Genomic DNA, 23,176 nt, shown 5'->3' on the forward strand with positions numbered 1-23,176 from the left:
TGCCCTCTTGGAGTCAGAGTAAGGGGCAGAGGGGAAGGTTCAGTGCCGCCAGCACGCAAGGATGAGTGCCAGAGCCGGCCGGGACCAGAGCCCAGAGGGGTGCCCAGCAGACACCATACCTGACCCCGCACCAAACCCACACCTTCGCTCTCCTCACGTGGAAGTGCCGCTTCCATCACCTCCCTGTTGTGTTACTGGGTCTGGTCACCTCCTCCGTCAGCCTGCGAGTTGCCCCGTGGCAGAGGCGTACCTGCCTTCGGTCTGCCCCAGGAGCTGGCTTTGACAGGCGCCCCGAACGCTTTCCAAATGCTTATTGAATTAACGTGCTGGTGCTGGCTTGGCTCCCAGAGCCGGGCGTGGGGTAGACAGGTGACCTGACTGGAGAGGCCCTGAGGCGAAGTCCTCATGTCCCCTCTTGGGGACAGGTTTGTGCCTCGACATGAAGACGAACTGGAGCTGGAGGTGGATGACCCCCTGCTGGTGGAGCTGCAGGCGGAGGACTACTGGTACGAGGCCTACAACATGCGCACGGGGGCCCGGGGCGTCTTTCCTGCCTACTACGCCATCGAGGTCACCAAGGAGCCTGAGCACATGGCAGGTAGGGTTCCCGTCCTGCTGTCGGGTGCCACCAGGCCCCGCATCTTCCCTGCACCGGCTCGCTGCCGGGTGAACCCATACTCCAGACCTCAGCCACCCAGGGAGGGGGGCCAAGCCAAGGTGGCTTTGGGCCAGTTTCACGAGTGGTTACCAGAAGGCCCAGCCACACTGGGGCGTCCGGGGGTGGTGGCACCCTTTGCCAGCTCTGCCTCTCCTCACGTCAGGCTTGCTTTCCAGCCCTGACCAAAAACAGCGACTGGGTGGACCAGTTTCGCGTGAAGTTCCTGGGCTCGGTCCAGGTTCCCTACCACAAAGGCAACGACGTCCTCTGTGCCGCTATGCAAAAGGTACTTGCTTCCCACTCCCCCTGCAGTGGGTGATGAGCCCCAGCCCGGTCCCAGGCCTCTCCTGGGAGAGGGACACACCCTGCACCTGATGCTCCTGTCCCTCGCCCGCAGATCGCCACCACCCGCCGGCTCACCGTGCACTTTAACCCGCCTTCCAGCTGCGTCCTAGAGATCAGCATGAGGGGTGTGAAAATCGGCGTCAAGGCCGATGACTCCCAGGAGGCCCAGGTGAGCACCCTGGCCCCCAGCCTGGGCTCTCCCATCCCACCTCCCTACTCCGCCCCCTGCAGGCTGATGACCACCTTCCTCTCTTCCTCCTGTAGGGGAATAAATGTAGCCACTTTTTCCAGTTAAAAAACATCTCTTTCTGCGGATACCATCCAAAGAACAACAAGTAAGTGGGCCGCAGCAGAGGTCCAGGTGTGGGCGGGAGGGGTGCAGCCATCCTGACCGGGTGGGGGCCGTGCATGTGCCTGGGGGTCTGAGGCCTACCCCGCCCCAAGATGGACTGCGGCTCTCCCACAGGTACTTTGGGTTCATCACTAAGCACCCCGCCGACCACCGGTTTGCCTGCCACGTCTTTGTGTCCGAAGAATCCACCAAAGTCTTGGCGGAGTCTGTGGGGTATGTATGCAGGTGTCCCACCAGGCGCCAGGCCAGCCCGCCAGCCCCCGCTCCAGGCCCTCAAGCACAGTCCTCCCCAGCTCTGCACACCACCTGCAGGTCACAGTGCGGCGGCTGGTCTGCGGGAGCAGCCGCTGCAGGTTTTAGTGTTGGGCCCTTTTCTTGAACTGCAGTCTGGCTCAGGAAAGTTGGTGGAGGAAGGAGCTGAGCCGCTGCAGCTGGGGGTCTGGAGCCCCAGCCAGGGACCCCGAGGCTCCAGTTTGAAAACTAGGGTCAAGCTCCCACTCCCCCACCCCAGTCAGCGTGTGTATCTGCCCACCCCTAGGAAAGCGTTCCAGCAGTTCTACAAGCAGTTTGTGGAGTACACCTGTCCCACGGAAGATATCTACCTGGAGTAGCAGCGCTGCCCCGCCCTCCGCACCCCCGGGCCTTCAGGCCAGCGCCAGGACAGCTGGCTGCCATCAGGACGTGGCACTGCCTGAGGAAGGGCACCCGCACCACCGGAGGACGGGGACGTGGAGGCCGTTGGCCAGGGGTGGGAGGGCGGGGGTTGCGGGAGAGGCAAATGCGGTTTATTGTCATATTAGATTCATCTACGGAGGACGGAGTGGGCTGCCCGGGAACTGTGGGCAGGGCGGGGCAGGCCACTGGCAGGAACGGGGGGCCATCCCAGGAACAGAGGGTTCTGTCCCATTCTGGGGCTCACTTCCCTGCCAGGGCCTCTGGCTCCCTGGCCATGGGCGTCTGCCTGGACGAAGCCCATGCCGCCTGAGAGTGCCCACCCTGCTCTCCGCTCACAGCCCCGAGCAAAGGCCCTGAGCTCAGGCCGAGCCCAGCCACCTCCCGAGGACTGTCCAGTAAGGAAAGGGCAGTAGAGGGCGGTGCGGTCCCTGTTCCCAGCTGTCACTCGCAGGGCCCCTGGATGGCTCCACCACCAACCTCACCGGCATGCTGGCCCCTGGCAGGTGCGGGGCCCCTCGAGGAAGGAGCGTGTGCACAGCGGGGCCCTACTCTGGCAGGAAAAGGGGGCTTCCCCACTGGCCCCGGCCAGCCGGCCTCTTGGCTGCTTTGGCTCTAGCCCCATCTTGGTCCTGTCACCCCGGCCACGACTATTAAAGTGCCATTTCCTGTCTGGACTGCAGTGGTCTATCTACACGGACCCCGCCCACGGCCAGCCCACTTCCATCCTAGGACAGCCCAAGGCTTTGCTGCACAAAATAGCTTTATAAGGGGTTCCTGTCACAGGCGTGTGTCATAGTAATACTCAGCCATGTCTGGGTCCTCCCGCTTGCGCTGCTGGGCCGGGGAAAGGAGGGGCCGAGGCCCACGAGGCATGGGGTGCTTGGGTCGGACCCCATAGTCTGGAGAGAGAGAGAGAAGAGGGTGTGGTTGGGAAGGAGAACCTGTTTTGGAATCTGCTGCAGTCGCCCCTGAGCAGATGCTATTTGGGATAAGACCCTGAGGCTGGACCTGGGCGCCCTCCCTAGGGCATGTCTCCCCGTGGTGGGGAGGGAGGGAGGGGAGGGAGGACACACTACCATCCAGCAGGCCGGACAGCGGCTGTGGGAGCTCCAGGGGGGCTTCGGGTTCCTCGGAGACTGATCGCTGAGGTCTGCGGGAGAAGTTGGGGGACTCAGTGCTGACCCTGAAGGCCACTGTCGCTTCCCTCGGAAGCAGGGGACAGCCCAGGATGATGACACCAGCCTCTCCTCATGGCAGTGCCCCCCCCCCCACCTTCCAGGCCCTGCCCCTGTTGCTCCTGGGAGTTACCTCCGCAGCAGCGGTAGGGGGTAGAGTGCCACTGCCAGGATGAGGTAGAACAGGAGGCTCGGCCCGGCCCTGGGGTGCAGAGCCATCTCCTACTCAGGTCCCTGATGCGGCCTCTGCAGGCCCCTCCCCCAGCAGGATGGAACCCCTGCCACTCCCTGGGCCACCTCACAAAGGACAGCAGTTCCAGGGCTCAGCGTCAGCACCAGGCCCCTCCACGCTGAGCTTCACTTCACTTCCTGTTTGACTGAGTGCCCCTACAGGGCAACAAGTCCAAACAGAATCTTGTCCTAGTGCCACCGCTGGGCTGGGGCGGTGTGTGGGCGGGCTCTCCACTCAGATCCAGACCTTGCTAGGTGGACACATCAGTCTCTGGGCCTCGGCTTGCTCATCTGGGAGGTAAGGTCCACACACGATGTCCCCAAGGTCTGGCACACTGTAGACCCTTAGCAGAGATGAGGTCCCTGAATCCTCATCACCCAGAGCCCCACCGGTTCCCACGCAGCCTCCTCCCTGCCTCCTGCTGCCACCACCGTCGCTGTCCCTCCAGCAGCTCAGACCCAGAAAGGCCCTGCCAACAGAAGATCCCAGAGCAAGCGCTTGGCCTGTCAGCTCAGTGATTCCCCTGAGGGGAGTACCGAGGGACTTCCCACTCAGCCCCCACAGCTCAGAACAGCCTGGTGCAAGGCTTCCATGGAATTGGCAGAGGGATTTCAGGTTGACTGGCAAAGTCTGGGGCCTGGTCCAGGATTACAGCACAAGCTTATGAGGGGCAGGAATAACAGGGTCCCCATCACTTGACACCTGGTGGGGGCTCAATAAATACTTGATCAACGAATAAATGCAGTGTGACGGTGTACCGGGGTCTCTTCTCAGGCCCAAGGCAAAGCTGTGGGGCCGTTAATTTTTGTCTGGTTCCTGCCCAGTCTGATAATACAAGGCTGACCTGGCTCACTGCAGAACCCCTGCACCCGAGGCTTTAAAAACTAACCCTGGGCCCCCCACCCAGGCCTGTGGGATCAGCACCTGAGGGCTGAGCTGGGGGTCTGCACAAGCTCCTTCTAAGACAGTTCCACGCTCCTCTTCCAGCTGCTGAGGAGCCCAGGCACAGAGGGATGTCCCTTGGTTCCAGCCCTGGCTCCTGGTCCTAAGCAGCCGCTTGAGGCTGCCCCACACTACATCTCCTTTGGGGCACGAGCTTCTGGTGCTCGGGGCCCATGCATTGACTCCTCACTGACCACCTTCCTCCCCTTCTGTGTCCTGAAGGACACAGACGTCTCCTGCCTCTGTACCTGGCCCCACAATTCACCCCTGCTGGGAACCGTGAGTTCTGGGCACTCTAACTCCAAAAACCCTCGTCCTCCACCCTTCCAAGATGCCACCTCTTCCTCTCTATCCACAGCCAGGCTGAAGGCCTGTTGGTTACTCCTAAATCTCCGGAGCCCCCTGCCATAGCCTTAATTCTGCTTCACCCGTTGTCTTAGGTCTCTGCCAGCAATGCCACTGCCCCCATCCTTCATCCCTGCCTGTCAGTCAGTGCACCCTGCCCCAGGCTCTGCCCCACTGCCTCCCACAAGCGGGTCCCAGCTTCTCGCCTGGTAGGGGATGGCCTTTTGCATTTGGCCCTGACCTTCCCCTCCAGCCTCACCCCGTTCCTACCCTCTGCTCCATTCTGCCCCAGCATTGGCTTCATGCCACCAACACTACCCATGTAGTTTTCCGCGCATTGGGCCTCCTCTCCCAGTCTGCCCATCGGAGAACCCACGTTTTACCTGCTTGAATGGAGGCTTCCTTGGCAGTGGGCCTTCCCCAGGTGTCAGCCTGAGCTGAACCCACCCACGCTCCCACCCCAGGCCTAAACTCCTTTCCACACACACTTTACCCACTGCAGTGCCCCGTGCACTGCATGCGTTGACGCACCTGTCTCCTCCACCTGCCTGCAGGCCGCAAGGACCGCACTTCACTGGCTTCTGAACACACATAGGGTGCCGAGCCCGCCACATGCAGAGCAAGCACCCAGCAATGCTGGTTGCACTCAGCACAAGGTTGTGGGCCTCCAGCTGTAGTCCCTGAAACTTGGGGCCTTCACCCCCCCAGCCCAGCCAGGGCTGGGATTGGTGGCTTCTCAGAGACACCAGGGAAAGCACTAAGGACAGGCCGGCCCCTCTGGGGGGCCCTCCACCTGGGGGTCTGGGAGGTAAAGTTTGGGGGATGGCAGTGCAGAACCAAAGGGGCCACCCATCTGCTGGAAATCAGCAGCAGAGTGGTCCGTTCACAGGCAAAGGGGGTGCGGCAGAGGTCAGGAAAGGGAGACTAAAGAACCTGCACCCAGCTTTCTCCCAGAGCTGCGCAGGCTGCCATGCCTTCTAGCCCGGTGGCAACCCCAGCACTGGTTGCTGCCTGATGTTCTTTTCCCAAAGGAGAACAGCCTTTTGCTCTCAACGAGGAGGTCAGTGCTTGAGGTACCACCCGCACTGACTGGGTACCCCCCATTCACCTGGCTCCCTCACAGAGAGCTGGCAAGCAACAGGGCCCTGCAGGGGGAAGGGAGGGTGCACAGGCTCCAGCCAAAAGACACACAGGCAGCTGTCATCACTGCCCCAGCTTGTCTTGTTGTCAACAGGAAGTGCAGAGAGAGAGGCAATTTATTCCCACGGCTGCCCCGACAGGCAGCCTCCTGGGCTCGAGGTGAAACCTGCTTTCTACAGCTGAGGAACTGGCTCCCGGTCCGAGCAGAGGCTTTGGGTCCAATGACGAGGAGCAGCTGCAGTGGCCCCATCACCAGAGGGTACAGTCAAAGTCAGGACAGTGTTAGAGGGGCCCCGGTGGCGCCCAGGGCTGTGGACATGGAGAAGCCACAGGCTTGGCTACAGCCAGAGTCAGTTTTATTAGGGCGGAGGGGCCAAGGGGGCTGAAAGGCTGAGGCACACCCTGCCCCTCCCTGGGCCCCACTCCCAGGATGCCTGTCAGCCCCAACTGTAGAAATAAATTTTCTGCCAGGTGGGCAAGTAATCCATGAGTGGCCCTGCAATGGGGTGGGGGGGGGGAGAGAAAGACACAAGTTCAGGACCGAGGGTCAGACTCTTGCTCTGCTCCATCCGGGGCACCCATCAGCCACGGCTGCTCACAGACAGCTCTCACATCCGCACAGCCAGGAGGCTGGACCCCCTCAGCTCCTCACCCCTCGGGAGGCAGCATCGGCAGCGATCTCTGTCCCCACGTACAGACGCTGGGGATTCTCGGGCTCAGAGAAGCCAACTGGCTTTCCAGCCGCAGATGCTGACAGCCCGGCCCACGGGCCCTCTGCTGAGGTGGAATCTCCAAACAGCCTGGTGGGCTTCATCCCTGCCAGTCGGTCTCTACCCCAAGTCCCCTACCACTCCAGGACACTGAGGCAGGGAAAGGCTGGTGGCCCGATAAGGTCCAACATTCCTCCCACTGCGAGCCAGCCTGCCCTAGTCCGGGAGCTCTTGCCCATCCAACCTGGCCTCTGGCTCCCTCTCCAAGAATCAAACGACAAGGAGACAAAGAGAAAAAAGTTGGGGGGACTGGGTCACGTATAAGATCCGAGACACTATAACAATCACACTGTGCCCCGTGCTTACTTGCGACCAGGCCAATGCCTGGGACGTGGTCTGCCAGCAGCCGGAGTAGGAAGAGGATCCTGGCCCTGTGAGAAGATAAACGGGGGGCAGGCTGAGTGGGCCGTCTGGGTCCCTGGAAACGAGGGTGCCAGCATGCCTTCGCCGACCACCTGACCACAGGCAGGGCATCGAGAGACAGACGGTAGCTACGGAGGGAGGATGGACGGCAGCACAGAGGACAAGAGCTCTGGGTGTGGCGCCAGCCCTGCCTCCTCCAGCCACAGGCAGGCTTGGTACGCTCACGGCTGGAAGGTGGCCGGGCAGTCTCTGTGTCAGGAGAAAAAGACAAGCAAGACTGTGCCTTCCCAGACTGCACCCTGCTCCTGTCCTCTGGGGCAACAAGGAATTTCTCTGCCTGGTTTCTAGACCCTTCCAGTCTGGGCCACTGCTCTGAGGGTGTCAGGCTGGTCAGGTCAGCGGACAGTGTGCCAAGCTGAAGGCCTGCAGCCTGAGAAGCTGCCTATGCAGCCACCATCCAAAGTCCTGCAGATAATGAGATCATGGGGCGGTGATGTTCCCTCTGGGAAGTGCAAGCGGACTGCAGGGGTGTCAGGGAGTTCTGTACGCCTCTGGAGCGTGAAATAGGGTCCGGCTCTAGCACCTCATGAGCTTTCAAACTGATCTGAAAGCAGGAACTGCCAGACAGAGTTGGTTTTGCTGAGGCAGCATTAAATACGACATAAGCTTGCTTTCTGCAGTCTCAGATGAAAACGGAGGCGGTGTGGCTGTAACAGGAAGTACCGCCCCAACTACACTCCAGTCTTTCAGCGGTGCACTTTTAGAAACCAACACGGGGGCTCCTGGGAGCCCTCCAGCCCGTCTCACAGCCCCAGCTGCTATACGGGGAGCCCCCTCAGATCTCAATCTGACCTCAGGCCATCATCCTGACAGGCCCTTGGGAGACTTGGCCCTGAGCTGCCCCCACAGGTCCCCCCAGCAGGCCTCTCTGTGTCTGGCTGAGACTGGGAGTTCTGGACCCTCACAGGAGACAGAGTGGGGGCTGGGCAAGGCCAGGGACAGCCCAGGAGAGGACGTGGGTATTGGATCTTGCTCTGTGACTGGCTGGCAGGGTGGCTTTAAGCTGATCAATATCTTTGAACCTCAAATGCTTCCCATAAAAAGTGGGGATAATCCAAACCATTTGACAAGAATGTGCAAATGAGCTAGAGGGTGTGGAAGGCTCAAACCCCTCACTGTCCCTGTGGCCTGGCCCTGTCTCCCACCAACATCTGCTTCAGCTCCGACACGGACAGGCTGCTGGGCCCAAGAGCTCGGAAGGCAGGTCTAGGCTGGATGCAATGAATGAGTGAGCATACTCCAGAATGGTACACAGCAGGTGCTCAGTGAAGCTGGGATGGGGGAAGGAGGGAGGGAGGACGGGGTTGGCACACCAGCATCCCACACCCCACCTCCCTCCCTTGCTGCCAGTGGGCCCTGCCATTTACTGTAGAGCCCTTACTCAGAGAAGCGGTCATAGAATGGGGAGCGCAGCAGGTAATATAGGAGCAGGATGGTCCGGCGGCGCAGCTCCAGACGCTCCCTGCGGCTCAGGCCCTTTCTGTCGCTCAGGAGGCTCAGACTGGGGAGAGGAGGAAACACCATTAGGGCCAGCAACAGAAGGGGCCCCTGCCCACCTGGGGGAGGCCAGGCCCACAGCACGAAGCTCGGCAGAGGGAGTGGAGCCCCCAGACAGGCCCAGTCTCACCTGGTCACGTCTACAACACCAGAAAGGAGCCAGGGTGTCCATGACCGCTGACCCCATATGCCCAGGCTGAGCACTGGCAGCCAAGGCGTCAAGGATGTCTCCAGCACAGGGCTCGCCCTGCCCACTCCCATCACTCCCAACCCCCAACTGGTGCAGATCCATGCCAAGGATACAATGCAGCAGGGGCCGGGTAATGTACAAGGACTCTGCGATGGTCTCCTGCAGCCCCAGTGGAGTGGGCGTGACATTCAGCTCCTCCTGGTGCCGCTGCTGCTGCTGTCGTTCCTGCTGTTGCGGGGCCCCCCAGTGCCTTGAGTGCAGGGACGGAGCTGGAACACAAAGGCAGGCTCGGGCTGGGGCAGGCGGTGAGGTCAGCCAGACCCTTAGGCCCTCAGTGACCTCAGAACTGAGATGGCCAGTCCAGCTACGTCCTACACTTACTGTTCTGGAGGGTTCGCACCACTCGGTTTGACCGCTTCCCCACGTACGACTGCTCCTGGCCGCCGTGGCTGTGCTCGCCATCTGGCAGGGATAGACAGAAGGCCACACAGTCAGAGGGGCGTGTTTACGGCAGAGCCTGCACAGAGTGTGTGCGTGGTGAATGAATGCTCATGGGCTAAGGGGAGGATGGATGAGCTTGTATTAAGGCAACTGCTGAATCAAGGACACTGCATCAGGGACTGTGGCTCAACCTGGCACCTGCCTGTAGTGGGCACTCTGCCACCCTCCCTGGCCTAAAAAGAGGTCAGCATCACCTGTGGCACATGTACCAGCCAAGAACCCTGGCTTCCAAGGGACTGGAACAAGGCAGGGAGGGCCCAACAACATGTAGAGACCTAGCACTAGAGGGGCTATACCTTCAGTCCTTGGCTTTCAACACGCTCATGAGGAACCGCCCCCACTGCAGGGGAGGACAGCGAGGCTCAGGGACCAACAGGTGATGGGCCCAAAGCTCTACAGGGACAGATTTGTTGGGTGTCCTGCCTCATGAGCCTGGGGTTCTTAATACAGAGCCAGGCCCAGCAACAAAGTTGGCATGACCCCTGTCTCCTGCTGATGCTCGGTCCCCTCTTTGTGCAACCCACAAAAAAATGATGAGGACTCTGATGTCAGAAGTCCTGAGTTCAGATTCTGATTCTGCCCCCACTAATCTTTCTGTTGCTTCTCTTTAAAATACAGGGTGATGAGAACAAATGAGTTTGTGGGGACTGAAGGGCTCCCTAAGAAGACAACATTGACCTGGTCAGCTCTAAAGCCACAAATTAGTCCCGTGTCAGTTCCACTCCAGAGCAGGGAAGCAGCTTACCCGGGGGCTGTGCCTGGGCCTCCCTGTCCAGTGGAACAATGGGGGGCGAGGTCTGGAGGCCAGCCTTGAACCAGATGAGCAGAAACATTCGCAGGACTGCCCTGGATTGGGGGTATGGCAGGGCGGGGGGAAGGTGACTAGCCAGCACGGGTGTCCCCTTCCATCTGTACAACTGGCCTTGGCTGCCCCCACCCGGGGCCCTCCACAGTCCCGACCTACTTGGCCAGCTGGATGAGGGCGATGACGAGCCAGCGGCCCACTTCACCCCACACCTTGGCGGCCCCCATCTCCATGAACACCTCCACACATTCCAGCACACTCAGCCATGTCAACAGCTTCTGCTGGGACAGCGACTGCAAGAACCCCAGGCCAAGAGGTCAAGGGGCATCCCCTCCCCCCAGGCCCTCTCCCAGGGGACTCCTCTGACAAGAAAGGTACATCTTCCCCTTTCCAAATGGGTAGGTCTGAGCTCCCCACGCAGGACAGGCTACTCCATGTTCCTGAAACTCAGTCTCCATCTGAGATGTCTCCTATTCTGAGACCATAACATGTGCTCCACACACAGGCTGGTTGTTACTGTGTCTTCCCCGAGTCCCCGCGCTTCCCACCCTCAGTTCCAGGCTGAATTCTCACCACAGGCAGCTTTTTCCGAAGCTCTTTCCGTAGGATCCCATCATTGAGCAATACCAGCAGGTTAGAGGCGGAGTACACTGAGGGGCAGAGTGTGGTCTTGAGAGGCTGGCTCTGCAGCCTCCATCCCTTCACCTTCTTCCCAGAGCTGCATGGATCAGCCACCCACAGATTATGTGGAAACCAACCTGCCTCCCTGTCCACTTCTTCAGAGCTCCACACTCCCCAGTGACCTCACGTGGGTGGGTGGAACAAGAAAGAATGGCTTGAGCTCAGTGACAAACCAGCCCAGAACTGCCCACTGTGCTTCAAATAGCCACAGATACGTGGTTTCACATCAGGGCCCCTGCTTTCTCTGTAGCCTATCCCTGAAAGTTTATTCCATTTCCACCTTTCAAAACCCAGCTCATCCCTTCAGGTACATCACCTCCAGGACTCACTAAGCAACACTACAGAGTGAGTTACAGTCCAGGGATCCTGGAATCCAGGAGCTCTGGATTTGAATCCTGGTTCCAAGATCATCAGTGGCTGTTCCCTAACCTCACTGAACTTCTGTTCCCTTAACTGGATGCCCAGGACAACAGTAGCCACCTCATATGGCTCTAGGGAGGATTAACTGGGCAAAGGCAGGGAAAGCACTTGGCCCAGCCCTCTAACCAGTCAAGACTCGCAGACTTGTTTCTCAGCTATGGGGACAGAGAGCTCAGGAGAGTGGACGCTGGACCTTGACTCGATTCAGTCACAGCACAGGATGATCTAACAGGAAGCCCAGGACTGCGACCTGGAGTGGTCACCCCTCTGGGAAGTCCTCCGAGGCCCTCCCGCCCTCCACCCACCCCAGAGCCCGGCTCACCCAGCTCTGACAGCTCGTGCGAATCGGCGAAACGACCTGAGAAGGCACAGAAGGAGGCATCTGTGAGCGTTCTCACCGTGCGTCTGGGGTCCCTGGATGTCCCCTCCCTACGCCCTAAGGGAACCTGGAAGGAACTTCTCAAACACAATGATCACTACCCTGACTCTGGAAGGAAGGGGACCAGTGGGGTCAGAGGTCAGAACCCCGAAGGAATAGGTCAAAGGTCGGGGTGGCACCTGCCAGCAGGTAACTGAGGCCCCGCACTGCCGTCTCCAGCTGGGCCGTGGCGGCTGGGTGACGAGTCACGTACTCCTGGTAGCGCAGGCCCAGGAGCCGCAGTTTCTCCATCCTGCCCTAGGGGCCGACAGACTCACTGACCGACAGACAGAACCAGTGGTTGCGGCGCCCTGCTTCCTGCGCCCTCCTTCCTGCTTCCGGTGCTAGGCCCGCCTCTCCATTGCTTAACTTCCGCGGTTCAGATGGACGGTGACGTAAAGGGCCATTGAACGCCGCATCACCCAATTTTTTATAACACCTCCTCCCACCAGGATAGCACCTAGCAACTGAGGGGCTAATCCCGCCCTCCCTACTCCTTCAGATCATTGGCTAACACACTCCACACGGTCGGGACCCGGCTTTTCCGCGTTTCCGGTTGGCTGCCCTTGAGTCTGCGCAGTTACAGCTCCTGGAAAGCTCTGGGGCAGAGTCGTACTTTCCAGGGAAGGAAGGGTTCGGGAACATAGAGTCTTTAAAGTAGAACGCCGAGTGGTTCCAAGGGGAGGACATTATTTTATAAAGAGCTGGGAGGTAGTTCGCCGAAAGGAACCTTCTCTAACCTTGAGGAGGCGCCCAGAGAGTCTGAAAACAGTCGGAATGTATCTCGATAGGAGCGCGTGTGGCCGGTTTCGTCTCCCACCCCCACCAGTGGTGCTAGGGAAACTGAGCAGCGAGGGGTCCACCATCTTAACGCAGGCTCGAGCCCCCTACCAGCACCGTTAATGCCCCTGCTTCGACCCCAGCTCTCGCTAGGACTTTGCCCGCCAAGAGCGCGCACCTGCACTCCCACCTCTGGGCCTCGGGTTTCCCCATGTGTAATGGTTTGAAGGCAGACTTGGTCCCCTTGAACTTGTACTCTATCTCTAAGCGCTTTTTGGCCCTCGGATGCGCCTCCTGGTCCTCAGCTGCTACTCAAGGGATGGGGGCGAGCCCTGGGGATCCCTTCCCAAACAGGGCAGCCTCCTTGGAAGAGGCAGCGACGGGAGAAGAGAGGCCAGAGTGGAGGGAACAGATCCTCCTGTGCAGCCATTAGTTGTGGAGGAAGGGGTGGGCCATGCACTGGGCAGGGCGGATCCCGACAGTGCACACGGAAAAGATCTTTTTGAAGAACCCCGTCGAGATCCGAATCCTGGTCTAGTCTGACCACAGAATCTAGGTGTTTTAAGCAACACACCTCAGCAGGAAGCCACAATCCCTCCTTGAACTCCCTTCCCTGAGCCTCTTCCCTAGTATAGTTTTCTTCTATATCCAGGGGGGTGGGAATTACAGCTGCCTTGCCTACTCGAGGCCAAGGAATGAAGATAGAGGGAGACATATACAGGACCCTCCCCAGAGGCAAAGGTCTTGGAGACACAGAAGGTGGGCGAGGCTTCACCATTTCTCACCCCACCCCCCCACCCCAGTGCCAGGCTCACTCACCATCTTCTTAGCAACCTTGCCATGTTGCTAGGAACTCCTTTCCACAGATGGAGAATAAAAGGCCCAAGGAGGAAGAATGACTTGTCCCTGGTCATGGAGCATGGCATTGCCAAAAGGACCTCAATGCAAGGCTCTGGTGCCAGTGCTCTCTCCCCTACTGCCCACAGCCCAGTAAGAGCAGTGACACACCAAGGCCATTTGGTCATGAGTCAACTTAGCAACTGGGATAAAATTAAGATCAGGGCTCAGAGCTTGCCGTGGGTATGAAGCTCTTTCTCCCTGCACCTCACCATCTAAATGAACCTGTTCCCTAAACCTCACCAATGGGTAGGCCTCTATTACTTCCCTGTGCAGCTGTGGAAGGAGTCAGGAGGGAGGGTATGAGGTGTCTTTGGCACTCCCAGCGCTTGTGATCCTGTGTTTCTAGAGAGAGGCATGGAGAACAGAGGAGTGGATGCCCCGGGGCAGAATTTGAGGGGTTCTTGGTTTGAGCCTGTTTCTCTCGCTTCCTTCCAGGACTGGGAGGGGATTGTGGGCCCAGCCTGGTTGACTACAGGAAGATTGCCTGTTCCTCTCCAGATTCTGGACTCAATTAGGTCCCAGAGACAAAGAGTGGCCGTGTGCAGGAGGCGCCCAGGGCAGCTCCTCCCTGCTAGGTCCCTGCCTAGATTTGGTCATCCAGCTGGGCTGGAAGGGCCTCTGGGCAGATTGGGCTGGGTGTCCCCTCCTTAATTCTGCCCTGAGCCACAGGGGAAGAGAGCTAAACCAGTCCAATAGGTACAGATGAAGACACTGAGACCCAGAGAGGGATCCTGCCTGGTTCAAGGTCACACAGCAAAGTCCTGGGCAGAGCTGGGACAAGCCAGGCCTCAGGCCTAGAAGACCAGCACCCTCTTTATGCTCATATAAAGACAAGTATCGCTTTCCCCTCCATACCCCAGAAGAGCCTCTTGGAGGCCCAGCAGGCATCTCACACCTCAATTCCCCCTGAATGGTAAAGTTGCAAGGGATGGGGCCAGCACTGTAACTGACCAGTCCCTCTGCAGACCCAGGTGCTGACCCAGCCTCCCCCTGGCCCCCCCCCCACACACACACAAACTCCCTTGCCAGGCCCTGACTGTGTGCCCTACCTGCTCCCTCACATTTAACCCCCACTGAAGACAGTCTCCTTTGAGGGGCTTGCAGAGGGATTGACCCACCCCCACCCCAGCTCCAGACTAGCGATGGGGGTTAGGGGGCTGGATACTCAAAGCTCCAGATGCTTGGGTGGCCCTTACATCCTCTCATCTCCTCTCGATGCCCAGATATACAGGAGCTGCCATCAGTCTCCATGACAACCATTGCCCCTGGCTTCCAAAATCCCAAAGCCCAGCCTTCCTTGCAGACCTCCGTCTCCCTGAGAAAGGCATCCTAGACTCTCAGAGGAGGAGACCTGAGGGTCTCAGGCTGGGGGGGCTTTGCCACAGATTTTGGGGAACTTAGGGGTCCCTCGGGCCCTCACTTTTTATAGCTGGATGTTGGGCTAAAAGACCCAGCCTTTTCCACGTCAGGGTGAGGCCCAGTAGGTTCCATCCACTTTCAGCACAAACTTATTTTTTTAAAGGGATGAAAACAATATTTAATAAAGTGGAAACAAACAAAAGCTCAGGGAGCACTATTTCTACCAGACAAAACAGACTTTAAAACAATAGCTATATTACCAGAGACAAAGAAAGACCCAGCAATTTCACTTCTGAGTATTTAATCTGCAGAAACAACAAACACCCAATGGAGAAGACATATACACCCTTATGTTCACAGCAGCATTATGCACACCAGCCAGGATATGGGAGCAAACTTTGAGTCCATCAACAAATGAATGGATAAAGAAGAAGGGGCACATATATGCCATGGTCGGTCCAGGAAGTATCTACCCATCAGCACAAACTCACTAAGCGCTTGGTTTGTGCCAGGCCCTGACTGGGTGCTGGGGACCCAGTCCCATGAGCAGCCACCTACTGGGGGAGAGGGGGAGAGACAGGTTACCAACAAGTCAACAAGGTCGAAGTTCGAGACAGGAAGAAAATAAACCTAAAGATGTGGAAGGAGGTGCAGGCTTTGTGAGAATCTTGGCAGAATCCAGGCAGAAGGAGCGCCCAGGGCAAATCCCGAGGCAGGAACCCTTAGGGAGGGTGGCAGGAAACTGCCGGCAGAGTGGCGCCTGGGGGAGAAGCCCCGGAGTGGACTAACGGGTCACTTGCACACCTCTGGCGGAGGGTAACGCCTGTGTCACAAGACTGACGTGAGGGTTAACGGTGATGCGGTTTGTGCAACCATGCAGCACAGGGCCGGGCACCGAGCACACACACGCAGTCGACAGTGTCTGCCCTTCATGGTCCACAGCACCCACCACCCCGCCCCCGGGCGGAGGTCAGGTGGTGCCCGCCGAGGTGTGGGGAGGAGGAGATCCAGACCAGTGCTGGGCACAATCTACACTGTCTAGGCAAGGGTCAGGGATCCCAGGCCCTACATGGTCGGCCCAGGTCACCCCAGTCACTGAGGTCTCTCGCCAGCTCCTAAGCAAGGGACAACCCCTACGAAGACATTTTGTCCCAGCCCCCGCTGGGCCAGGCCGGAACACCAGGACTGAGCTGGGTAGACGGGGTGCGGAGTCAGGGGTGGACTGGATTAGAGAGCATGGAGGAAGGCAGGGCTCAGGTGCTGTCAGCCAGCCCCACCCCCTGTCCCCAGAGCAGATGTCCCCGCCTCCTGTCCCCAGAGCAGGTGTCCCTGACCTTCGGGGCTGGCATTCCAGCCCCCTTACTTCGGCGGCAGTCTCTTTCATCCAGGGCCCGGGGTCACAGCCCCTCCCCCAGAGGGAGGTTCAGAGGCAATGGGGCCCCCGGAGCAATCTAGAGGGGGATGGGCTCAGAGCAGGTAGAGGGGACTAGGCCTTCCCCGTCTGCGGCCCCTGATTTCCTCCAGCAGTCCTGAGGCTTCCTTGGGTTCCTCCCGCGCTGCCTGGGGAAGGTCCTATGCCCGAGCAGGGGCGGGGCCAGGGACGCTCCCCCTGGGGGGTCTCCCCGCCCCTTCAGGTTTAGCCAAGCGGAGATGAAACCTGAACCCAGGTTGGGGGCGGGGCCGGCTCCCGCTCGGACGGGTCTGGCCTATACCGCCACCCCTCTCCACCCCGCCCCCCTACCTCCTGCACCCTGGCCGGCTTCTGGAAGAGTAAGGTCCGAGTTCCCAAGCAGCTGGAATAGGTGAGGTGGCGACTCAGCGCGGGAGCGGACAGGGCGTCCGTCGGGCCCCGCTGCCCCAAGGCCGACCCTCCTCTCTCCCTCCCGGGTTCGTAGGGCCCGCGATGGAGTCCGCAGCCCGGGGCCGCGCCCCGCCCTGAGAGACCCCGCAGCCTGCTATGCTGCCCCGAGGGCGCCCCCGGGCGCTGGGGGCCGCCGCGCTGCTGCTGTTGCTGCTTCTTTTTGGATTCTTCCTGTTCCGCGAGGATCTGGAGTGTGAGCGCCGCGAGCGGGGAGGCTCCAGAGCCTTCCCCTGTGTGCTGACGCCACGTATTCCCCTAGACGGGCGTCCACGGGGAACTGCTGACCTCGACGGAGGCCCGCAGGTGGACCACCGGGGCCACAACCACTCGGACTGCATCCCGCCACTGCCGCTGCCTCCCAAGTGCGAGGTAGGTGTGCGCGGCCTCTGGTGGCGGGAATCCCGGGGCCGCCGCTCAGCCCGGCCCCGCCACCTGGGCGCTTACGGGAATCGTAACACCTGGTGTTAGCTCTGGCACTGACCAGCCAGCTAGGGCCGCCTCGAGTTCGCACCTCCCCTTGGACCAGTATGTTTCCCCACTGGGGAAATGACGGTGGTGGACCATCGCGCCCCACCACTCTTCCCTAGCCCCGATGCCTGGTGGGGCTACGCTGCCCTAGGCCAGGCCGGCCCAACCGCGGGTCCTCACCATCTAGTGCTGAAGGGGGCTGCTGCCAACCTCAGCGTCTCTCCCCCAGCTCTTGCACGTGGCAATCGTGTGTGCAGGACATAAGAGCAGCCGAGATGTAATCACGCTGGTGAAGTCCATGCTCTTCTACAGGTAGGGCCAGGTGTTGGCGGTGGGGGGCCAGAAGTGGGGAACAGAACAAAGTCTTGAGCAGAATCACAGAGTTGGTGTTTCCACTTCAGAGCCTCTTGGGGTGGGGCTTTTCCCAGGTCGTTCCTTCAGGTCCTTCCCAGCTTTCCTCCCCTGTCCCTCCCCAAGGAAAAACCCACTGCGCCTCCACCTGGTGACTGATGCCGTCGCCAGGAGCATTCTGGAGACGCTCTTCCACACGTGGATGGTGCCCGCTGTCAGGGTCAGCTTCTACGACGCTGATGAGCTCAAGGCAGGAGCCCTGGCCCTTGTGCACCCCCCAGCCCCGCCCCCAGCCCCGCCCCCAGCCTTCTCCTTCCTCCCAGGGCCAGGGGGCCAGGGGAGGAGAGGGTAGTGTTGCCTGGAACCCCCACTCCCACCACACCTCTGAAGCTCAAATCCCTCACCCCTCCTGGGGCTCACCTCTTCTCCCTGCCACCCCGAGTCACCCAGGGTGTGGTCTAGTGCTCACGGACCCTTCTCTGCCAGCTCAGACCCTGCCCTTCCCACCCACAGCCCCAGGTCTCCTGGATCCCCAACAAACACTACTCCGGCCTCTACGGGCTAATGAAGCTAGTCCTGCCTGGCGTCCTGCCGCCTGACCTGGCTCGAGTTATTGTCCTAGACACCGATGTCACCTTCGCCTCTGACATTGCAGAGCTCTGGGCACTCTTCGTTCACTTTTCTGGTGAGAGGCCTGGAGCCTTACCCCAGCCAACCACCCCTCCCAGACCCGCCCAAGCCCCCCCTGTGGCCTAGCCCTCAGCACAGGCCCAGTGGCAGCCTTAGGCAGCTCCCTCGTGCCCTCCCCTCCCAGATGAGCAGGCGATCGGTCTCGTGGAGAACCAGAGCAACTGGTACCTGGGCAACCTCTGGAGGAACCACAAGCCCTGGCCCGCCTTGGGCCGGGGGTTTAACACAGGTGGGGACAGTGATGAGGTGGGCGGGTGGCTCCAGGGACTGGGCCGGGCACAGAATACTAGGAAGCCCTCCAGGAAGAATAGTGCTGTGGACAGAACACTGGGAGAAGAGCCAGAAAAGAGTGTCAACCATGGCTGATGACTTGGGCCAAGTCACTTTGGCTCATGCCAAAAAACTGAGCCTCAGTTTTTGTGTCTCAGTTTTCTCTTCCATTAAATGGGGATTTTATCAGCCCCAGGATTCCTGAGTGAGAAGATGGCTGTGCTCTGTAAGCTGAGGTTTGGGTATTGACAGGGATTGTCCATGCTCATGTCTGACAGAAAATGCCAGTAAGTCAAAAAAATAAACACCCCAAAGTCACCTTCATGACCACTGGCCCCAAGAGCTGGGTTATTCCAGGTGGGGATGACAACTTCTCCCCGTGGGCAGGTGTGATCCTCCTGCGGCTGGACCGGCTTCGGCAGGCTGGCTGGGAGCAGATATGGAAGCTGATGGCTACACAGGAGCTCCTCGCCCTGCCCGCCACCTCCCTGGCTGACCAGGTCTGGGGGAGCCTTGTGGGGGCGGGGGCGCACAGGGTCAGGGCCAAGGTGAGATGGCTGTCTCTGTCCAGGACATCTTCAATGCCGTAATCAAGGGGCATCCGGGACTGGTGCAGCCCCTGCCCTGCATCTGGAATGTGCAGCTGTCGGACCACACGCTGGCGGAGCGCTGCTACCTGGAGGCGGCTGACATCAAGGTGAGTGTGGGTGGGGAGCTGAGCGGTAGTTGTGGGCCAAGAATGGGGAGTCCTGTGCCATCCCCCCACGGACACCGTGCCGGGTCTCAGGTGATCCACTGGAACTCACCAAAGAAGCTACGTGTGAAGAACAAGCACGTGGAATTCTTCCGCACCCTCCACCTGACCTTCCTGGAGTACGATGGGAACCTGTTGCGGAGAGAGCTCTTTGGGTGTCCCAGCCCGCTGCCACCGCAGGCTGAGCAGGTGAGAGGCTGAGCCTTCCCTTGCACTGGGGAGACTGTTCCTCTCTGCTCTGGTGTGACCCAGCCTGGGATGGGACCTTGTCCTCCTGCCCTGGCCCTGGTCCTCCCACCCCCGACCCCCTCAGTTGCAGCAGGCCCTGGCACAGCTCAGCGAGGAGGACGCCTGCCTTGCATTCCGGCAGCAGCAGCTCACCATGCACCGTGTGCACATCACTTTTCTGCCCCATGAGCCACCACCCCCCGGGCCCTATGATGTCACCCTTGTGGCCCAGCTCTCCTTGGACCGGTGAGGAGGCTGAGGGCAGCCCCAGAGAGCACGGCATGGGCTGAGACTGGGCATTTTGAGAGGCAGGTTACATTTGGTAGAAGGAAGGACTCCCAGTGCCTGATGCCTGGGGATTCCCAGAAGTTGGAGACACTGGACTTGGTGGAAAGGGCGTGGGATTTGGGAATCTATCAGACACCTGGAAATTCCCCTCCGTAGTTGTGGGACTGCGGGCAAGTCTTCCTGTCTCTGGCCCTCAGTTTTCTCATCTGTCAAATGAGAAAGTACCCACCGTCAGGGGTAGCTGTGAAGATGAAATAAGACCAGCTCAAAAAGTGCTTCAGGGGTGTCCGCAGCTAAGCTGGGAGGCACTCCCGCTCTCACCGGGCTGACCACGCCCCTCACCCCAGGCTGCAGGTGCTGGAAGCCCTGTGCAGACACTGGCCGGGCCCCATGAGCCTGGGCTTGTATCTGACAGACGCAGAGGCCCAGCAGTTCCTGCGTTTCGTCGAGGCCTCGGCGGTGCTCTCTGCCCGGAAGGACGTGGCCTACCACGTGGTGTACCGTGAGGGGCCCCTCTACCCCATCAACCAGATTCGCAATGTGGCCTTGGCCCAGGCCCTCACGCCTTATGTCTTCCTCAGTGATATTGACTTCCTGCCTGCCCACTCCCTCTACGACTACCTCAGGTGGGCGAGAGTCAGAGGAACCGTGTGTGGGTGGGTGTGCCCAGGGTTGGGGCCACCTGCTGGGCCCCAGGCAACTGTGTCCCGGCTCCTGAGCCTCAGGGTCCTCTGTGAAATGCCACAGGGGGCCACACCCTTCCCCTGGGCTGCCAGAGAGGTGCGGGCTGGGGCCTGCCTCCCGTAGCAGCCACTCACGTCTATCTGCTACAGGGCAGGAGGGAGAGCTAACCTGTGCAAGTCGGGTCCTCTGGCTACCGAAAGCAGTAGGGTCACCAGGTCCTGTGCTGGGGGGCAGACCTGTTGACAGTGCTCTCCCCTCAGGGCCTCCATCAAGCAGCTGCAGCTGGGCAGTGGGCGGAAGGCAGCTCTGGTGGTGCCTGCCTTCGAGACCCTGCACTACCATTTCAGCTTCCCCAGTTCCAAGGCTGAACTACTGGCCTTGCTGGACGCTGGCTCTCTTTACACCTTCAGGTAGGGAAGGCCACTGCTCTGTCCCCATCCCCCCCACCAGCCCCCACCACCCACGAGCTCCTAGCCTCAGCCTGGCTCCCTGCCCTCAGGTACCACGAGTGGCCTCGGGGTCATGCGCCCACAGACTATGCCCGCTGGAGGGAGGCTCAGGCCCCGTACCGCGTGCAGTGGGCAGCTGACTACGAGCCCTATGTGGTGGTGCCTCGTGACTGTCCCCGCTACGACCCCCGCTTCGTGGGCTTTGGCTGGAACAAGGTGGCCCACATTGTGGAGCTGGATGCACAGGTGAGCGGGATCCTTGTTGCCTCCAGCTTTGGTTTGAATACCTCTAGGCCCTGGGAGCTCACTATGTCTCACCGTGGCACACTGCACCGCTAGGCAGCACTACTACAAGTCCCACCTTCTGCAGAACTGAAAGCAGTTGCCCTTTGGCCTGGCTTTGGCTCCTAGAGCCTATGAGATAAGCCTGTTCCCCATCCTCCGGCCCAGGCCCTGACCATCGGTCTGTCCTGCCCCCGCAGGAGTATGAGCTCCTGGTGCTGCCAGAGGCCTTTGCCATCCACCTGCCACACACCCCAAGCCTTGACATCTCCCGCTTCCGCTCCAGCACCACCTACCGCGACTGCCTGCAGGCCCTCAAGGAGGAGTTCCACCAGGACCTGTCCCGCCGCTATGGGGCTGCTGCCCTCAAATACCTCACTGCCCTGCGGCAGCCCTGAGGCCCTCCTGACCTCCCAAGTCTGGGCCTGTGTGGCTTGACCCTGCCCTTGGCCTTGGCCCTCACACTCTCCGTTATTTAAATTATTTAAGGTCTCTGGGAAGGGCTGCAGTGGAGCATGTGGGGTGGGGCCTGGGAGCCTCCCGTTGCTGCTCTTGTAGACCTGGGCCTCTGGTCTCCCTCTGCCCCAGCTGGTTTGGGGCCAGTTCCCCATCCTCAACTCTGCATCCTTTTTTCTAAGTAATGTTAAAAGATGTTTCATGTTTTTCTTCGTTTGGGGCATGAGGGTATCTGTGATCCCAGGGAGGTGCCTGGGGGTCCTGAGTCTTTCCTGAGTCGTAAGAGGACCCAGTCCCCCTACCCCCCCACGCCGGGCTGGGACTGGGGTGTCTCGCCCACCCTCCCCGCACCTCAAACCCAACACCATGAGGCCAAGAGACTTTATTTGGCTTTATTTAGTAAAATGTTAAAATAAATAAATACAAATTGATCAGCTGCTCTGTATCCCCCCCCACCCCCTCAAAACAAAAATCAAACAAACAAAAACAAAAACTTTGAAGCACAAAACTCCAAATACAAGTTCTACCAAGACTGAAATCACAAAGGGCGCGGACAAGAGACAGGTTGGGGGCTGGCCGGCTCCTTTCTGCTCAGAGCTTGCTGACCTCTGGCTGCCTGTCCTGTCCTGCCTGGCTGCAGCTTACTCGGGCCGAGGACCCAACGACACTGGAAGGAGGGGCAGGGGCCAAAGGCTGTGGTGGGGGACAGTGGAGTCTTCAGGGTTCAAGAAGGGCCTTGTGGCAAGAGGGAGCCAGTGGGATTCGTGAGCTCTGCTCTCTCTTTAAAGGGGCTGTTTCTAAGAGTTCCACCCTGGCTCTCAGCAGGGGTAACTCCTAGTTTCTTCCCATTCACATTTGTGGGAAGGTCCCAGCCATCTCGGGAGCCATCTTTCTCCCTTCTTGGCAAGGTGCTGACACCGAGGATGGCTCTAAGTCAGATGAGAATGGGCCTCCTGTGTCCTGCCAAGGGTGCCCAGCCCAGGGGTGGGGGCGAGGCCCACAGTCGCTCACAGAGAGCAAGGCTGCTTCCACCCGACAGAAGCCTTGGAATCTGGAGAACCCAGAGCCTGGAAAACATGCCTGGGCCACTGTCCATCCTACCATCCCAAGAGACTTTTGCCCCGGGAGTAAAAGTCTCCTATGAAGCCCTTTGGATAAGTAAGAAAGACCACACCCTAGAAGGGAGTGAGGGGAGGAAACCACTCTGGGTGCTGTGTCCCCTGGGAGCGAGAGGCCAAGGAGGCTCTGCGGGCCCCAGGACAGAAGTGTGGGAGACGGCAGAGAGGCAACTACACACAGATGAGTGGGAAACAGCCACCCTGCTGGGGGAAGCGTGGGGGGAGCAGCTGTGCCCATTCCTGCCACCCACTGAGCCAAGCAGTAGCAGGGGCAGAGTGGTCGTCCTGCTGGAGGGAAACTGGGCACTCAGACGGTGCCAGCTGGAGGCTGCCTTGGCCCCATACACTGCTCCCTGCCAGGTACAGCCAGTAGCTTTGCCCCAAGGGCCTGATATGGAAGGAAGGAAGCAGAACTCCGGATGAGCTCGGCAGAGGAGAGACAAGACCCAGCAGGCTCCACGAGGGAAAAAGGACCTGCTGGCCACGTTGGCAAGAAGGTGAGCTGAAGATGGAGGAGAAGATGACAGTAGCATGACCTCACTGCCTGCAGGGCACGGAGCTGCCTGAGCCACAGGATTAACAATGGCTCCCATCATGGGGCGGGTGGGCGGCTCCCTGGTTCCAAACCAGCAGAGCAGGGCCTCTGAGGTGACTGCAAGGCCAGGCCGT

At 59.8% G+C, this 23,176-nt stretch overlaps 3 protein-coding genes across 10 annotated transcripts in view; 2 read left to right on the plus strand and 1 right to left on the minus strand.

The window, feature by feature from the left end:
- The window catches only part of MAPK8IP1 (mitogen-activated protein kinase 8 interacting protein 1), a 19,642-nt gene extending 16,942 nt beyond the window's left edge, over window positions 1-2,700 (plus strand). For both annotated transcript variants that reach the window (XM_037166196.2, XM_037166197.2), the window contains exons 7-12: window positions 426-598; window positions 835-944; window positions 1,056-1,172; window positions 1,268-1,338; window positions 1,470-1,568; window positions 1,894-2,700. In XM_037166196.2, coding sequence (XP_037022091.2) covers window positions 426-598; window positions 835-944; window positions 1,056-1,172; window positions 1,268-1,338; window positions 1,470-1,568; window positions 1,894-1,966 — 643 coding nt within the window. In that variant the 3' untranslated portion in view covers window positions 1,967-2,700. The remainder of the gene's footprint in view (window positions 1-425; window positions 599-834; window positions 945-1,055; window positions 1,173-1,267; window positions 1,339-1,469; window positions 1,569-1,893) is intronic.
- PEX16 (peroxisomal biogenesis factor 16) lies at window positions 2,698-11,914 on the minus strand. 4 transcript variants are annotated; one of them, XM_053673122.1, is made up of 12 exons: window positions 11,710-11,914; window positions 11,474-11,509; window positions 10,624-10,700; window positions 10,210-10,343; window positions 9,991-10,127; window positions 9,126-9,206; window positions 8,858-9,013; window positions 8,685-8,757; window positions 8,439-8,558; window positions 6,941-7,005; window positions 3,107-3,180; window positions 2,698-2,929 (listed from the first exon to the last, which is right to left on the minus strand). In XM_053673122.1, the coding sequence occupies exons 1-12, from the start codon at window positions 11,819-11,821 to the stop codon at window positions 2,792-2,794; spliced, it is 1,203 nt and encodes a 400-aa protein (XP_053529097.1). In that variant the 5' UTR covers window positions 11,822-11,914; the 3' UTR covers window positions 2,698-2,791. The 4 variants fall into 4 exon arrangements, with proteins under 4 accessions (XP_053529097.1, XP_037022094.2, XP_053529098.1 ...); XM_037166199.2 differs by having other exon boundaries at window positions 9,991-10,091; window positions 11,710-11,913; XM_053673123.1 differs by lacking the exons at window positions 2,698-2,929; window positions 3,107-3,180 and adding an exon at window positions 5,963-6,360 and having other exon boundaries at window positions 11,710-11,913.
- A 4,376-nt stretch (window positions 11,915-16,290) lies between these two features.
- Window positions 16,291-21,820, plus strand: LARGE2 (LARGE xylosyl- and glucuronyltransferase 2). Of its 4 annotated transcripts, XM_037166075.2 has the most exons (15): window positions 16,291-16,410; window positions 16,504-16,647; window positions 16,729-16,838; window positions 17,167-17,249; window positions 17,415-17,538; window positions 17,802-17,973; window positions 18,103-18,207; window positions 18,636-18,748; window positions 18,820-18,945; window positions 19,036-19,191; window positions 19,316-19,476; window positions 19,866-20,144; window positions 20,463-20,612; window positions 20,702-20,897; window positions 21,134-21,820. In XM_037166075.2, exons 2-15 carry the CDS (start codon window positions 16,566-16,568, stop codon window positions 21,329-21,331), a joined length of 2,055 nt encoding a protein of 684 aa, XP_037021970.2. In that variant the 5' UTR covers window positions 16,291-16,410; window positions 16,504-16,565; the 3' UTR covers window positions 21,332-21,820. The 4 variants fall into 4 exon arrangements, with proteins under 4 accessions (XP_037021970.2, XP_037021969.2, XP_037021971.2 ...); XM_037166074.2 differs by having other exon boundaries at window positions 16,504-16,838; XM_037166076.2 differs by lacking the exon at window positions 18,103-18,207 and having other exon boundaries at window positions 16,504-16,838.
- The last annotated feature ends 1,356 nt before the right edge of the window (window positions 21,821-23,176 follow it).

The sequence above is a fragment of the Artibeus jamaicensis genome, unplaced genomic scaffold, assembly GCF_021234435.1.
Source record: "Artibeus jamaicensis isolate MK-2021 breed Jamaican fruit bat unplaced genomic scaffold, CSHL_Jam_final contig_797, whole genome shotgun sequence".
NCBI lineage: Eukaryota > Metazoa > Chordata > Mammalia > Chiroptera > Phyllostomidae > Artibeus > Artibeus jamaicensis.

Bases quoted from the DNA above. Each gene is read 5' to 3' on its own strand.
- PEX16 (XM_053673122.1), bottom strand. From the start codon at position 11,821: ATGGAGAAACTGCGGCTCCTGGGCCTGCGCTACCAGGAGTACGTGACT. The intron at 8,559-8,684 runs GTGAGACTGGGC...TCCTCTCCCCAG, and splicing joins GGTGTTGTAGACGTGACCAG to TCTGAGCCTCCTGAGCGACA. The intron at 7,006-8,438 runs GTAAGGGCTCTA...ATCTTCTCACAG, and splicing joins TTCTATGACCGCTTCTCTGA to GGCCAGGATCCTCTTCCTAC.
- LARGE2 (XM_037166074.2), top strand. From the start codon at position 16,566: ATGCTGCCCCGAGGGCGCCCCCGGGCGCTGGGGGCCGCCGCGCTGCTG. The intron at 17,539-17,801 runs GCAGGAGCCCTG...TCCCACCCACAG, and splicing joins ACGACGCTGATGAGCTCAAG to CCCCAGGTCTCCTGGATCCC. The intron at 20,898-21,133 runs GTGAGCGGGATC...CTGCCCCCGCAG, and splicing joins TTGTGGAGCTGGATGCACAG to GAGTATGAGCTCCTGGTGCT.